This window comes from Dendronephthya gigantea, unplaced genomic scaffold (genome assembly GCF_004324835.1).
Source record: "Dendronephthya gigantea isolate DGI-Jeju-01 unplaced genomic scaffold, DenGig_1.0 000026F, whole genome shotgun sequence".
NCBI classification, from domain to species: Eukaryota; Metazoa; Cnidaria; class Anthozoa; order Malacalcyonacea; family Nephtheidae; genus Dendronephthya; species Dendronephthya gigantea.
The window spans coordinates 69813-87127 of record NW_021163036.1 but is presented as its reverse complement, the minus strand read 5'-3'; the positions used below and the strand labels follow the sequence as shown (position 1 = coordinate 87127).

The 17315-nt window shown below is 38.3% G+C and overlaps 2 protein-coding genes and 1 long non-coding RNA gene across 3 annotated transcripts; 1 reads left to right on the top strand and 2 right to left on the bottom strand.

The window, feature by feature from the left end:
• Positions 1-422: 422 nt before the first annotated feature.
• On the top strand, positions 423-2326 carry LOC114523270. Its single transcript, XR_003687002.1, has 3 exons — positions 423-483; positions 1262-1457; positions 2110-2326. It is a non-coding gene; the product is annotated as an uncharacterized LOC114523270 (long non-coding RNA).
• A 3114-nt stretch (positions 2327-5440) lies between these two features.
• LOC114523231 lies at positions 5441-9883 on the bottom strand. Its single transcript, XM_028544096.1, has 3 exons — positions 9765-9883; positions 8011-8052; positions 5441-6742 (listed from the first exon to the last, which is right to left on the bottom strand). The coding sequence occupies exon 3, from the start codon at positions 6731-6733 to the stop codon at positions 5441-5443; it is 1293 nt and encodes a 430-aa protein (XP_028399897.1). The 5' UTR covers positions 6734-6742; positions 8011-8052; positions 9765-9883.
• A 4090-nt stretch (positions 9884-13973) lies between these two features.
• Positions 13974-16680, bottom strand: LOC114523229. The gene is made up of 2 exons (XM_028544095.1): positions 16589-16680; positions 13974-15038 (listed from the first exon to the last, which is right to left on the bottom strand). Exon 2 carries the CDS (start codon positions 15027-15029, stop codon positions 13974-13976), a length of 1056 nt encoding a protein of 351 aa, XP_028399896.1. The 5' UTR covers positions 15030-15038; positions 16589-16680.
• Positions 16681-17315: the final 635 nt, after the last annotated feature.

The window sequence follows — 17315 nt, the reverse complement described above, 5'->3', positions numbered from 1 at the left end:
ACACGCACTATATACACGCACAATAACCAATATGGTTGAAATTTACCAAATTAGCGATGCCTGAATTTTAGCGATAACACTTGTGAGCAGATCTTTCACTACACAGAGAAAATGTCCAGCAAAATTAGGTGCTGGTTGTATCAAGTCCGTTTAGCTTAAACGGTGGATTAAAGTCAAAATTGAATAACACTCTTACATCACTCTTGAATGAGTCAACTTGAATATTATACACAGTATCTTTGTATTAAGGTTGAAAACATATAGTTTGCTTCTTGAATAAAACGATAGACTTGATTTGTCGCGCATACATATGTGTGTAAAGGAGGGTGTATATTTTTTTCAACTCATCAACTCGTAAACTCATCCGTAATACTCTGTTATAGCTGTTAATTCACGAGAACTATGAAAGGATACCTGACCACTTTGCCGTTCTGTTTGCTGTGGCCTCCTTTTTGTTGGTAGACGCTGCACCCCGTGCACAAGGTTAGTAAAGAAGGTGTGCGTAGCTGTATATTGCATTGGTGCCGGTTATATATATCAAGCCCGTCTAGTTTAAACGGTGGATAAGCTCAAGTGAATAGAAAGCAAGTTTATCGTTTCGTTCAGAAAGCGACCTAAATGTTTTTAACCTTAATACAATGATACTGGTTACAACTACATATTCAGTGCATAATATATGGTGGTTGATACAACTTGCCCCTGGACTCGATCTTCGAAACAAAAATGCCGTGTTCTCTCCAGGCAATGATTACAGGGTCTCTATTCCAAACCCACGACTATTTGTGAACCAAATTAATGCATTCAACAATGCTAATTACCTACCATCCTGTAATTTTATTTAGATAACTAATTAAGTCTTATTGTTCCCCTATAAAACAATGTACCAATTTCGGTACAGGGCGATATTGTGCTGCATCGTGTAAGGCAATCTAAGAGACCTGAAAATTATACTTCAGCTTAATTGCTCAGTGTAACTGCCTTTATAAATTATAGAAATTCTCCAAATGTATGTTTTTGTTAACCGTTAAAAGATTTTTCGTGAGTCACTCGCAATAAAGCCGGTTTTCCACTATAGGCGGAATTTTCGATGGAACGATTCGCTCGATTTTCTTCTTTAATGTGACCGGTGAAGAGAATACGCTAGGATGGAATTTTCACAATTGAAAAGAATATCGGACGAAAAATTTAGTTCGGTGGAAAAAATTTCGTCTAGTGCATGGAAAACCGGCTTAAATGTTGTCGATTTTTTTTCCTTTCGCAGTAAAGCGCGGCTTCAAATCGTATTTTGAAAACTACTTGGATGAAATGGCAACAAGTGCTTGTGTTGCGATGGGAAATACCGTACGTCTGTACTTTGCAGTTCGTCGAACTTGTAGTATCAAAAGCAAAGAAACATGTCACAAAGTTTGCACTTCGCAACAAGTAAGAAAGGAAGGGCAAATCTGGAACTCCAAAAAGTAAGAAAGAGTAAAACAACAGCGAATATGAATACCCGAATTTAATAAATCCGATCGAAAGCTTATTATTACTTATATTTTACATTAGTTGATTTGAATTGACTGTATTTGATTTTATCATTTTATCATTTGATAGAATTCGATGAAATATAATTAATATAGTTTTATATAACTCCTTCAATAATATAATATCTTCTAATTTAATTGACTGTTTTTGATCACGTGGCATATTTAAAAATTTCCATTTTACGGTCTGGCTGTGCGAATAATTTTTTCCATTGCACAGTTGCTTTCACTATAGTGAATGATAAGTAGAAATTACTCAAACAAGATAACTCGAATTCTTGAGTTATTCTTACTCAAATAAAGGAGTAAAATTTATTTTACTCAAGCAGTGAGTATATTTAACTCAAATGTTTGCATAATATTGAAAAATACTCAATAATTGAGTAAGATTTACTCGTGGATTTTTGCAGTGTAAATTATCAATAATTACTATTATTAATATAATTACCATTATCATTATTAATATAGTTATTATCATTTCACTTTTATTATTAAGTTGATCTTTTTGGTGTCATATACTGAAACAAATAATGAATGATATATTATATATTCTTGGCATTATATATTCTTGGCTTTTTTTCTATAGGCTGCTTAATACAAGGTGTGTGGAGTCATTACATGTCTACAAGAATCGCCCATCGTTGGCTGACAATAAGTTGGCTGATACAGATGTGAACAAAGTGGGCCTAGCAATTTACCGTTACCATTCTTGCAACACTGGTGGTTGCGGTCCTAACTACTGCTGCTGTTCAGGGCCATACAGTTCCTAAATTCAAGCGTACTTTAATTTTAAACGATACATAGTCCAATCGCTTAAGTTCACTTGCTCTGTATTGAATATGTTTTGCAATAAAAATTCTTTGCTTTAAACGGTAAAAGGCTTTACAGAGAATGTGCATAATTCTCAGCTCAAATATATAGTTTCAGTATACATGCATGCAATTATGCATGGTGCACTATGTGCCAAAGCTTTGACATACAAATGAAAAAAACTATCAAAAGAGTTTTAAAAAGCTAAAATTTTAAAGTGAATCTCCGGAAAATGCGTATAGAAAATAATTGTAATCTCTAGCTGGTCGATTGGTTTTCTGCCTCTGCCACTTTGATAGTTCTGTAGTGTCCGTGTGTTTGACGACGCTGATAAAAGTCGTGTTGTATATTATAGTGGTGGTAGGCTTTGTTGTTCCTTTCAACTTGTAATTGTCGACCTTGATTTTCGTAGTTTTGAGTAGGTTTGAGATAGAATCCACGATTCTCGTTCCCCTGTCGTGCATGGGATGTATTTTTGCCATTTAGGGATACGGTGGTTTGCTGGTTAGAAGAGCCCTGCGTTACATTCGGGAATCTTTGAGGGTCGCTAATTGGATTGTGGACGTTGTTAGCCAACATTTTTGTAATCGACATGTTGAGTTTGATTACGAGATGCAGTGGGATTGTTAGGACCAGAAGGTCGGGTGTTTTGTTGCTGACTCGAAATACCCGCGTTTTCATATTGTGTGTTTTGGAAAGATAGTTCCGTTCTCGCTTGAGAAGCATTCGCCGAACGCCTCATTTTGACGTACCTAAACACAGCCACTAGGATTCCAACAGCAATAAAAATTACAACTAAACTTGTGGAAAGAAAGCGATCAGCCATGGCGGAGAAGAGTTAGTTGAAGATGCTTTGTTGTTTTGTACGGAACATCTGTCACTTGAGTCGCAAGTCTCGTCCGGGCCACCGCATTCTTCGCTTCTACTACAAATTCTTCCAATGCAATTTGCACTACACGCGCGGAGATCATCACCATACCATGAATGTCCTCTACAACAGTAATGCCCGATGCTGCAGTTGAGTTAGTAATACATCCAGAACAACCACGATCAACACATTTATTAGAGATGCAACATTCATTTTCAGCCCCACAGTCCCTGTCTGCAGTACAAAGCTCACCAACACAAGTTTTAGCACAGTTATCTCTTTAATACCAATAGTTTTGCCGCTTGCAACAGTATTGGTCTAAATTGCATTCAGAATCCGATGTACACTGCCTATGCGAGTACACTTCCCTGATCGACAACACTCTCGTTTGCCAGCGCAGTCATCGTTGGAATTGCAGGTTTGGTTGACACAGTTGTCGCCGCAGACAGTTTTTTCCAAAGGTAAAGTCTTTTTACAACAAACATGACCAATATTACAGTCTGAAGTTTTAGCACATCCATTGCAACCCTTTCTGACGCATTTGTTTGACCGGCAACATAATTGATCGCTACAATCACTGTCGTTTGCACAATAGTGATATAAACACGAACCAAACGTACAGCTTCGCTGTTTCACACTTGCGTCGCCTCCTGAAATCATTGAGCCACCGCAGCAAAACGGTGTCAGTATACTGCTATCGCAATCTGCGTGATTCTTGCATTCATCGGCGCAGGTAACACGACCCAAATTATCGCAAAGGAACAAACCAAAAACAATTACCATAAGCCACCGCGCCATCATACGTAGACGCTTAAATGGATGCCGGCCAAGAAAATAACACAAAGCCGTCTCTAAGAAAACTTATTTAAATATTAAAACATCCATATATTGTGGCGAGATATATCGTTTTGTTTTAGAAAGCATCTTTTAGAACCCGTATTAATTTTTGAAAATAGACCGGCTATACACGTTAAATCCGAATTAAAGTCCGAAGACTTTCCGATCTCATGAAGTCGTAGACGCGGAGTTATTATTACATTGAACCATATTAATCGTCACTCGCTCTATTATGATGCGAGCACTTTTAATTCATACACTACTGAGGTTAGCAACAAGTGGGAAGTTTGTTTGAGGCGAGTAATCTTGCATCGTAAAAATTTGAATGACGAAAATCCAGACCCCTACCATAGTTTGCAGGGGCAGCATGTTAACGGAGATTTTTGCTACATTTTATAAAGTCTTTGTTATCCGTCAACGACAGGGAGCCATGATTCACCGTTGCACGTTTCTTTACATTTTATGTTTGAGTTGTGCCCCGCCCCCCTGCACTTATGTGTTTTGACTGGCAGCTGAAATTACGGAGTATTCAAAGCTTCCTTTTACAGACATCTGTGCTATCGTGCAGGTATCATTTGTGCTTTCATTTTCTGCCCGCATGCGCAGCAGGCGATCAAGATATATGTAAGCAAAAGCACGGATTAATATTTTAAAACAATATTGGACCAAACTGCAAGAAACATTAACTTTATTAATAAAAATGAACTTATTATTTAGCTACAATCCCTAATTTTAGTTTAAATGTATTGAAACTGATCGTCCCATTTATAATTTTCTCTTTCTATAAGCAATCGACTATATGTTTGCTCACTTAGCGAAGATATTGGCTGATCAAAACTCCCTCAATGAATACTAAATAGTTAGCTAGTTTGCTGAAGGTTATAATTATATAAAGTTGGCAAAAAATCAAGTACGTGGTCTTCTTCACAAATCACAAGCGTTTGCTTTTCCCGGCTCATGCTCACATCCCTCAGATTTCTTATTTCCATACTTGTCAGTGATCACCACTCTCAAGACATCTGTATCTGGGTAACTCCAAGTACCAAATGCGTACATTTCACTTTTTGACCCAGACAACACAGTCGTCACATCCTGGAAGAGTTCCTGATCATTGCTCCATTTCGCAGAGTATTTCCCCGAAAACTCGAAAATTGCTTTCCACTTGTACTCCAAGTCCTGGACAGTTCTCAGAAGGTTGATGGTGATTTCAGTGTCTTTCGGTACTTGAATGGAAACATCCGTCTTATCCGTAGTCGTGTACGTTGTTGTAATACTGGATTCGACGTTAAAATATTTTGTTTTCGTAACTTCAATCCGAAGGAGGCCCCGATACCAAACTTAGGTGCACCGACTTGCGCAGACCCCAATGTTGTCACCGCCACAGAGAATCCTGAACCGACCTTTAAGGTGGATGAAGTTGATACAGATGTCGTGAGCCATTTGGTACACTTGTATGGATGGAATGAGCGGAGCATATGACAGGACGAAAGCCTGGGACAGGTTCAGGTTTGGCGACGTTCAGTGGCGATTTGTCTTCGATGTTGAATTTCAATGCATTAATTGCCAACATGTTGGAGCGATCGGAGATGGCATTGCATTTGTATGTTTCGCTATCAGCAGAATAATCCATCGCATTCATTGAGCACTGCTTGAGCTGTCCTTGATCTTTAACTTTTATCACAAGATCCGGTCTTTCCAGCCACGAGTAACCATTGTAAGCTCCCATTTTGCAGCATTTAAACTCTTCCAGGCAGTATAATTTGTTACATGAGTTCCTGAATAACCCCACCATGTAGTATCCAGGTTTACAATCGGTCCATCCTCTGTTATTGAATGACTTCCAGGCATTGTGATTGTAACATTCTCCCCATCGTGTAACCTGGGACTTCGGTTTGCAGCATTTGGCTTCTTCGATGTGGTATAGTTTATTTCCCGAATTTCGCCAGAGTCCGGTCATGTAGTAACCGTTACTGCACGTAGACCAACCTTTCTTGTTGAAACTTTTCCACCAGTTGTGGTCGTAACAATACTGATCCTTTTTTGCAGAATACAGGTCGCCAGGCGCATCGACACAATATGCTTGCTCAATAAGATGAATGTAATCATTGCTCCTTCTGCTGTTCCTGTATAATCCCGCCATGTACCTGCCATGCCCACACAGTGACCAACCTCGACGGTTAAACAATTTCGACCAGTCCTCCACGTGACTTCCTGTAGTCGGTCTTCTAACAAGCGATTTCATGTAATTCCGGAATCCTGTATTTGTCTGCCACTCGTGACTTAGTCTACGAAGTACTTGTTTCGCGACATCAATGTTGCCAACGACGCTCACGGTATAAGCACTGGGTCCACCGCAGCAGCTTTGAGCTCCACGACAGGACGACCACGATCGACATCTGCTGGTGCATTGACTGTCGTTCACTTTATTCCCCCTGGGATAGACATTTCCACACTGACATTGGTCCCCTTTCGTCGCCGCCAAAATGTAACCCTTTTCTCTGCATGTTTCTTGACACCTTACATTGGAGTTGTGACCCCACATCTGCTTTGTCAGATTTGCGGCTGGAAATAAGGAGTAGTAACCTTCAACGGCGTAGGAACTTACTGATCGTTTCTTCCGAGTTTCAACATCTGTCGTTGATGTTATCATTGGTATCAAAACGGTTAGCAAAAGAAATGCTTTCAGGAGAAGCATGTTGAATCTCTAAAAATAAACGAAACAAGTTCTCTTGAATGATCCGCAATTTTGAATAAACTAAAACCAAATTGTTTGTGGACTGTATAAAGACAGATTTGGTGGTTGCACTTTTTTACGCTAAAATAGATACGTAGCTATTACCATGCACTATATATTCAACAATTGTCCCCCAAAGGTGATTTTTTCATCTCGTCTTAAACTCGCGCATGCGCACAACTTCAATATCAAACTTTCGTAGTACTATCAAGAACATTTGCCTCAACTTGTGTCCAGTGCCCCGCACGCTATGAATAACGCGCAATATGACACTCGTATGTAAACAAAATGTCGCAAAGACCTAAGCGAACCTTACGTCAACCAATACGTTTTGCCAAACAATACGGTGACTTCACTTCTAAGCCTTTGTCTAAATACTCCAAAAAGTCCGCAAGTGATAAAGGTGTTTACGAGATTGAGGTACGAGAAGTAGATCGTGATAGAAACTTGTTGCGCATTCACTACAAGGGATACAGCGACAAGCACTTGAATACATAATGAGCAGCCAAACAATATCCAAACCCACATATTTGCGCTTATTTTGCCATCCCGAAATCGTCGAAAATATGCATAAATTTATTATCAAAATACGCGGAATTTGACGAGGATTCAAATTTTGGTGCTATCTTAAGGTATAGACCTGCGCACTACGTTCTAGAGCCAGTTTTCTGCAACAGACTGTACGCGCGGCTTGTTTCTTCCATACAAACCTGGACAAGTCGCGCATTTGCATCGGACAAGCGAAAGTGTCATTCGAAATAAGAATTATTTTCAAACGAAAGTGCATTATTAAAAGATGTCCCAGAACATATACTTTCCATTACCCCGATGCTTTCCAAATACGAATCTTAAGAGTACCAGAAGCCCAGGCGAAAAAACATTGTATATTGCAACACTTATATAGAAATATGATACGCGTACTTGGTCCTCTATTCTTTTTAGTTTACATTTAAGCGATTTGGCTGACTTGAAAGTTGTTGGCAAGTGGATGAAAATAAACAAGTTGACTTTGAATGTTTCCAAGACTAAATTCATGGTTATTGGAGGAAAGCAAAGGCTATCGCGTTTAAATTACATTAAATTGACAATCAACGAAGAATTAATTGACCAAGTTGACAAATTTAAATATCTTGGCATAATGATTAACGAAACATTTGAGTGGTCCGATCACATTGATTATGTCCAATCGAAGGTCGCAAAGGGGCTTGGCTTGCTAAAACGTGTAAAACATTTGTTACCGAGACAATCGAGAGAACTTGTCCATAAAACTGTGATCCAACCTATAATGGAATATGGAGATATTGTCTGGGGTGACCGATTTAATAATACCTTGATGGAAAGACTTAAAGTATTACAAAATAAAGCAACAAAAGTAATCCTTAATAGACCATTATATTCCTCAGCTAGTGATGCTATTCAGACCCTTGGATGGAAGTCTTTATTAAAACGTAGACGCTTTCATCGATCGTGCATGTTTTTTAAAAGCTTTAATGCTCTTATAGATTTTAAACTTAATCAAATACGTAGGTCTAATCTTCATCACCATAACACTAGATCGGGAAGTGATCTTATCATTCCAGTAGATGGAACGAACTAGGGTCAAAGTTGATCAGATTTCCTCTTTATTGATAAATTCATTGAACTGCCAAAGTCACTGACAGAAGTACATCTTTTTAAGTGAACATTTATGAACATTTTGACATGATTAATTTAATATGAACATTTATTTTTATCTGTAATATAGAACTAACTTATATCGATAAATTTTTATGACTAGTTCAGATTTTATTATTTGTATATATTCAAGTTTAAATAAGTATTTATATTGTATAACTTTCAGGGCTCTCATGAAAATCACTCTTGGTGACTGAGACCTCCTCGTAAAAGAACGTGCAAATAAACAAGGAAATACGAGTAGAAGTTTTGTACACACTAAGTTTACATTCAATAAAATAAAACATGACGTAGAACGAACCTGGGGCCGGTTGTATCAAAGCCGGATAGCGCTATCCACCGGATAGTGATTTTTTCAACCGTTCTAAAAATGCTTGAAAAGCGATAAAATTTCAGCTTGGAAGCAACAATTATTTAAGAGGATCTTCGATTTAGGAATACTAAAATTTAATCAAAGTTTTAGCAAATAACGGGCGATTTTGAAGCGATTGAAAAAACACTATCCGGTGGATAGCGCTATCCGGCTTTCATACAACCGGCCCCTGTGTACTACAAAATGAACTCCATATAAACATGACATTCTGCTTAGACGAGTTTCCCGGCCAAGTGGAATAAGGACGTCCCGTCCCAGCTAGACGGGATCATATACATAAACTGATAAACAGGCTCTTAGTACCCTCGCCCGGCGCTTCGAAGCGGTTCGGGGAAAATGAACACGGTGTTTTAGGAATCAAGGATATTATGAAACGGGAAGTCCGTCTAATATAATTTTACTGTCGCAGAAAGACAACATAAAGAATTTTAAAACCTCTCGACAGAGCCTGGGAAACATTTTGACACACGTCTTGGTATCAGTGTATGGAATGAGACGTTTTCGTATTTTAAGCTATGTTGGTCATCATATCTTTCTCATGCAGTTTTTTTCAAATGAATCCAAAATACATCGGTAAAGGTCAGGGTTGGTAGATTTTATGAATAAATAAGCCAAATATATTAACATAACATTTGTTTTCTTTGTTTAAAACAAAGGAATCAAAGGGCCGCCAATAACAATGTTTGGCTTATTTATTCAGTAACTTACCAACCCTGGTAAAGGTATATACATAGAGCGAATATCACACATTAACATTAAATCGCCAAAAGTTATAAAGGCATGTTTTCGTTTTATTGTGTGCCAAATACTCTCTTAAAATCAGCTTTGAATAAACAGATTTTGGCTGATTTGACCAGCCAGATAATAAAACGGGTACAGTCAAAATGATTTTACCATATGTTTTCTCGCACAGTTTATATATTTTTTAAACTGAATGCATGGTACCTGTTCGTTTTGATTGCGAACCTCAAACTGCAGATCGTTGTTACTTCAAATTTCTTCCTCGAAACTTGTGATATAGTTGATCGCTTTATACCAGTCCGTCTTTGAACGATGTTAGTGCATGTGAGACTCCAGTCTGATATAATATGAAACTGGTAAACAAACAGGAAGTTCGGTTGCAAATCAAAAGTCAGGTGATTTCTGTTGACACGGGGTCAGGGTAAATCAAGGGCAAATTTCTCTCCTTGACGTGAGTTACTACAGGGAATCTTGACATCATTGATTTAATAGATAGCATCAAATGTGGTGTAACAACTGCCTAAAATAGAGAAAACACTTCTCGACGTTTCGACCTGAGGGCCTTCGTCAGGAGAGTTAGTATAACTAACTAGAGTTAAACATGAAGACGCTGCCACGCTACTCCCTGACCCTGATTATATTGGAACTTATATTGATTTAGTAGATATGTCAATCTTTCGTAATCCCTCTATAATTAAAGAAATATGTTGTATCGGTTTGTGGTAGCTGAGAAAACTACAAAAAGCAAAACACATGATTTTTGAAATATGAAATAAATTTATATATAACTTTCACTGATGATTGTCGTAGTCATCAAATACAAGGAAACCTAATTTCTTTGTAACGTGATATGGTGCAAATGAAATTCGTGTTATGGCAGGATAAGTTAAAAGGAATCTAATTTCTGTCTCGGAACGTACTTGGAAATCTCTTGGAGGCTCACTAGGAGATCTGAAAGCTGTTCAGAGACTTACGTATATACACAAGGTTTCTAATTTAGACGATTTGTTTTTACCACATGCAAGCTTTACATCGTTAATGCAAAACATAGCTATTTGAAGTAGCTAAAATCATAAATCTAACGTATAACGAATTGCACCTAGCTCCGTGTACCAATCTACAAACCAATTTCCGAAATGATTAATTGAAATATGAAGTTTAAAATATACATACAACGCGCGGAGACATTATTTATCTTCTTGGTTCAAATTCGCGTGCAGTGTAAAGCAATTTATGGCAATTTTTATGCGCTGACTATATTGGCTTTTAAAAAGCTGCAACTGAAACTGCTCACTTTTTTTTATGCCGTCCTGGAAAATATGGCGGTCAAATCATAAAATGATATTTTCGAAAATTTGTTGAATGTTTAACAAATTTCACATGTCAGTTTGACAGAGTCGATTACGAGAATTTGAATACACTCGTGAAATCAGATTTTATTTTTCCTCGGCTAAAATCCGTGCGATATAGCTGTGTGATAATTGTAGCTAATTTGTTCAAACGCACAAATAAAGTCATGAATTCGGCTTACAGGAAGTAGTTAGTCAGCTTATAGGCTTTGAGAGATCTGAACGAGTGGGTAACTAACAGATATACAAATAAATGCACTCAGTGATATATCAGATCATTTATGACTTCCCACTCGTTCACATAGATCAAAAGAAGAAAATCGCCGATTTATTTCATCGAAGAGGCACATACATACGGACCCTTTGGAACATACGCAATAGCGAATTTGCAAAAATCAATAATTGACCAGCGACCTGATTTCAAAAAATTATTAATCAAAAAAGTGAAACAAAAAAACACATTTAATACATTCTAGTTTTAATGCTTTGAAAGTTATCGCAATCGAATCGAGTTTTTGAAGTGGCGACTTCGGCTTTTTGCCCTTTATGAAAAGTAAATCAACAAGGTATAGAAGCTTAAGGCTTAATTTGGAATGCGCGCGACTTCTGTATAGCCATAGCAATAGCCACAAATTAGTTTTGCAAATTAGGAAACACAATGAAGTCATTCCTTCCCATCGCCATTTTGAGCATTCAAATGCGTCAGAAACAGCTTTTCAATGCCCAGTTAAACAGGGAGGCTTGGTTCACCTTTATGCAGACGTTTTAAATTTTGACGTTTTCGAATTAATGCAACCCACAGCTGTGAGATCATGCACTGAGACGGCTATTTTCAGGCTTAAAGTACACATTAGGTTATTATAAAACTCAGACGATTCGTTTTCGCCCTGCATACAAGCTGCATTATCATACAGCGGTTTCCGTTTGACTGCAAAACAACAAGCGTTCGCAACTTATGTTGGCTAGTTTAATCCCCATCGGGAGAGTTTTCCCGGTACTGGTAAATCTTAAAGCAGCTAATATCGCAAATAATGATCGAAAGGGCTCATAACAAAGGCTACTGTCGGCGCTGATGGTGACATTATGGCGCAATATGCCTAGATTAATTATAGCTGCCACAAAGGCACGTTAACAGCGACTTACATAAACGCAATAAATACTGCGTGGTTAATACGGGTTATCAAGCGCTTTCAAGAACTCACGTCGCTTTTAACGTTTTGACCCCCACACGCTCTGAGAGAAAAATATCTCAATTAACTGAATTAGGTTCGACATTGTGATTTGTGAACCCGTGAGTAGATTTAGGGTGGAACTTCATAAAGACCAATTTCTGGGCGTTGATTAAACACTGTCATATCATAATGCCATATAGACTTTATATATACTTATAGTAGCCTGCTTCGATGATTGATAAGCCGCGTTTATACACTTCAGGCCTAGACTGACCTGGACCAGGTCTAGGACATGTCTAGGCACTATATGCCAAGTTCACACTGTCTTCCTTTTTGATGCATGATATCGGAAAGCCAAAGTAATTGACAAAATACTTGGAAAAAGACCCAAAACACGCTGAAAAGTGGTAATACTATTTAGGTTGCAATGTTTTCATTATGACCCTAAAAAAGGTGAACTAATTCAACTGACATAAAACCATAACAAAAGTAGTCAAATAAAAGTAATCGCGGTCTAGCGGTGGAGACAGTGATTTCGCTAACGATAAATCGACGGCTGAGTTTAAATTCCGGAAAAAAATGACGTTAAAACAGGACAAAAGCGGTTTTCTACAAGGCGGAATTTTTTGACTGAACGAAAGTTTTCGTCTAATTTTCTTTTCAATTGTGAGAATTCGACAACAGCGGATTCTCTTCACTGAATACAATTGAAAAGAAAATCTGGCGAAAAATTTCGTTCGATCGAAAAATTCCGTTTATGGTGGAAAACCGGCTTAAAGTTAATCACTAATTGCGGCCATATTCGTATTCTGAAAGCTGACGTCATCTATGCTTTCTGCGGATATCATTTCGGCTTTCATGCCCGCGCATGCGCAGTAGGCGATCAGGATATATGTAAGTAAAAGTACGGATTAACAATATTGGACCAAACTGCAGGAAACAGTAACATTTATTAATAAAAATGAACTGGTTATTTAGCTACAATCCCTAATTCTAGTTTTAAATGTATTGAAACTGATTGTCCCATTTATAATTTTCTCTTTCTATAAGCAATCGACTATATGTTTGCTCACTTAGCGAAGATATTGGCTGATCAAAAATCCCTCAATTAATGCTGAATAGTTAGCTAGTTTTCTGAAGATTATAATTATATAAAGTTGGCAAAAACATCAAGTACGTGGTCTTCTTCACATATCACAAATCTTTCCTTTTCCTGTCTCATGCTCACATCCCTCAGACTTGTTTCCATACTTGTCAGTGATTACCACTCTCAAGACATCTGTATCTGGGTAACTCCAACTACCAAATGCGTACATTTCACTCTTCGACCCAGACAGCACAGTCGTCACATCTTGGAAAATTTTCTCATCATTGCTCCATTTCGCAGAGTATTTTCCCGAAAACTTGAAAATTGCTTTCCACTTGTACTCCAAGTCCTGGACAGTTCTCAGAAGGTTGATAGTGATTCAGTGTTTTTCGGTACTTCAATGGAAACATCCGTCTTATCCGTTGTCGTGTACGTTGTTGTATTAATGGATTCAGAGTTAAAATATTTTGTTTTCGTAATTCAAATCCGAAGGAGGCCCCGATACCAAACTTAGGTGCACTGACTTGCGCAGACCCCAATGTCACCGCCACAGAGAATCCTGAACCGACCTTTAAGGTGGATGAAGTTGATACAGATGTCGTGAGCCATTTGGTACACTTGTATGGATTGGAATGAGCGGAGCATATGACAGGACGAAAGCCTGGGACAGGTTCAGGTTTGGCGACGTTCAGTGGCGATTTGTCTTCGATGCTGAATTTCAATGCATTAATTTCCAACATGTTGGAGCGATCGGAGATGGCACTGCATTTGTATGTGTTGCTATCAGCAGATTTATCCATCGCATTCATTGAGCACTGCTTGAGCTGTCCTTGATCTTTAACTTTATCACAAGATCCGGTCTTTCTACCCACGAGTTTCCATTGTAAGCTCCCATCTTGCAGCATTTAAACTCTTCCAAGCAGTATAATTTGTGACATGAGCTCCTGTATAAACCCGCCATGTAGAATCCAGGTTTACATTTAGTCCATCCTCTGTTATTAAATGACTTCCAGGCATTGTGATTGTAACATTCTCCCCATCGTGTAACCTGAGTCTTCGGTCGGCAGCATTTGGCTTCTTCGATGTGGTATAGTTTATTTCCCGAATTTCGCCAGAGTCCGGTCATGTAGTATCCATTTTTGCATGTAGACCAACCTTTGTTGTTGAAACTTTTCCACCAGTTGTGGTCGTAACAATGCTGATCCTTTTTTGCAGAATACAGGTCGCCAGGTGCATCGACACAATATGCTTTCTCAATGAGATAAATGTAATCATTGCTCCTACTGCTGTGCCTGTATAATCCCGCCATGTACCTGCCACGCCCACAGGTTGACCAACCTCGACAGTTAAACGATATCCAGTTCTCCTCGTGATCTCCTGTAGTCGGTTTTGTAACAAATGATTTCATGTAATTCCGGAATCCTGTATTTGTCTGCCACTGGTGACTTAGTCTACGAAGTACTTCTTTCGCGACATCAATGTTGCCAACGACACTCACGGTATAAGCACTGGGTCCACCGCAGCAGCTTTGAGCTCCATGACAGGACGACCACGATCTACATCTGCTGGTGCATTGACTGTCGTTCACTTTATTCCCCCTGGGATAGACATTTCCACACTGACATTGGTCCCCTTTCGTTGCCGCGAAAATGTAACCTTTATCTCTGCATGTTTCTTGGCATTTTACGTTGGAGTTGTGACCCCTCATCTGTTTTGTCAGATTTGCGGCTGGAAATAAGGAGTAGCAACCTTCAACGGCGTAGGAACTTACTGATCGTTTCTTCCGAGTTTCAACATCTGTCGTTGATGTTATCATTGGTATCAAAACGGTTAGCAAAAGAAATGCTTTCAGGAGAAGCATGTTGAATCTCTAAAAAAAACCGAAACATGTTCTCGTGAATGATCCGCAATTTTGAACAAACTAAAACCAAATTCTTTGTGGACTATATAAAGACAGAATTGGTGGTTGCACTTTTTTACGTTAAATAGATACGTAGCTATTACCATGCACTATATATTATTCAACAATTGTCCCCCAAAGACGATTTTTTCATCTCGTCTTAAACTCGCGCATGCGCATAACTTCAATTTCAAACTTTCGTAATGCTATCACGATCATTTGCCTCAACTTGTGCCCAGTGCTCCGCACGCTGTGAATAACGCGCAATATGACACTCGTAAGTAAACAAAATGTCGCAAAGACCTAAGCGAAGCTACGTCATCTGATACGTTTTGCCAAACAATACGGTGACTAAGCCTTTGTCTTAATGCTCCGGAAAAAGTCCGCAAATAATGAAAGTGTTTACTAGATTGAGGTACGAGAAGTAGATCGTGATAGAAACTTGTTGCGCATTCACTACAAGGGATACAGCGACAAGCACTTGAATACATAATGAGCAGTTAAACAATATCCAAACCCACATATTTGGGCTCATTTTGCCATTCCGAAATTGTCAAAAATATGCATAAATTTACTATCAAAATACGCGGAATTTGACGAAGATTCAAATTCTGGCGTAACTTAAGGCATAGACCTTTGCACTACGTTCTAGAGCCAGTTTTCTGCAACAGATTGTGTGCACTGCTCGCATCGGACAAGCGAAAGTGTCATTCGAAATAAGAATTATTTTCAAACGAAAGTGCATTCAAAAGATGTCCCAGAACATATACTTTCCATCACCCAGATGCTTCCTAAATACGAATCTGAGAGTAGCTACAAGAAGCCCAGGCAAAAAAACTTTGTATTGTACACACTAAGTTTACATTCAATAAGATAAAACATGACGTAGGACGAAACTGTACAACAAAATGAAGTTCATATAAACACGACGTTTTGCCTAGGCGAGTTTCCCGGCCAAATGAAATGAAAACGTCCCGTCCCGGCTAGACGGAATCATATACATAAACTGATAAACAGGCTCTTATTACCCTCGCCCGGCGCTTCGAAGCGGTTCGTGGAAAATGAACACGGTGTTTTACGAATCAAGAATATTATGAAACGGGAAGTCCGTCTATAATATAATTCATTTTACTGTCGCAGAAAGACAACATAAAGAATTGTAAAACCTCTCGACAGAGTTTGTGAAACATTTTGACACAGGTCTTGGTATCAGTGTATGGAATGAGACGTTTTCGTATTTTTAGCTATGTTGGTCAATATGAAGAATGTTTTTTTCAAATGAGTCCAAAATACATCGTTAATGCTATACATGCATAGAGCGAATATCACACATTAACATTAAATCGCAAAAAGTTATAAAGGCATATTCTCGTTTCATTGTGTGCCAAATACTTTCTTAAAATCAGCTTTGAATAAACAGATTTTGGCCGATTTGACCAGCCAGATAATAAAACTAGTACAGTCAAAATGATTTTACCATATGTTTTCTCACACAGTTTATAATTCTTTTAAAATGCTACCTGTTCGTTTTGATTGCAAACTTCACTGAACTGCAGATCGTTGTTACTTCAAATTTCTTCCTCGAAACTTGTGATATAGTTGATCGCTTTATACCAGTCCGTCTTTGAATGATGTTAGTTCATGTGAGACTCCAGTCTTATATAATATGAAACTGGTAAACAAACAGGAAGTTCGGTTGCAAATCGAAAGTCAGGTGATTTCTGTTGACACGGGGTCAGGGTAAATTAAAGGGAAATTTCTCTCCTTGACGTGAGTTACTACAGGGAATCTTAACATTGATTTGATAGATAGCATCAAATGTGATATAACAACTGCCTAAAATATAGAAAACACTTCTCGACTTTTCGACCTGAGGGCGTTCGTCAGGAGAGTTAGTATAACTAACTAGAGTTAGACATGAAGACGCTGCCACGCTACTCCCTGACCCTGATTATATTGGAACTTATTTGATTTAATAGATATGTCAATCTTTCGTAATCCCTCTAATTAAAGAAATAATTATGTTGTATCCGTTTGTGGGATACAAGGGAACCTAATTTCTTTGTAACGTGGTATGGTGCTAATGAAATGACACCACAGAAATTCCTGTTATGACAGGATAAGTTAAAAGGAATCTAATTTCCGTCTCTGAACGTACTTGGAAATCACTTGGAGGCTCACTAGAACATCTGTTCAGAGACTTAAGTATATATACACAAGGTTTCTATATTTAGACGATTTGTTTTT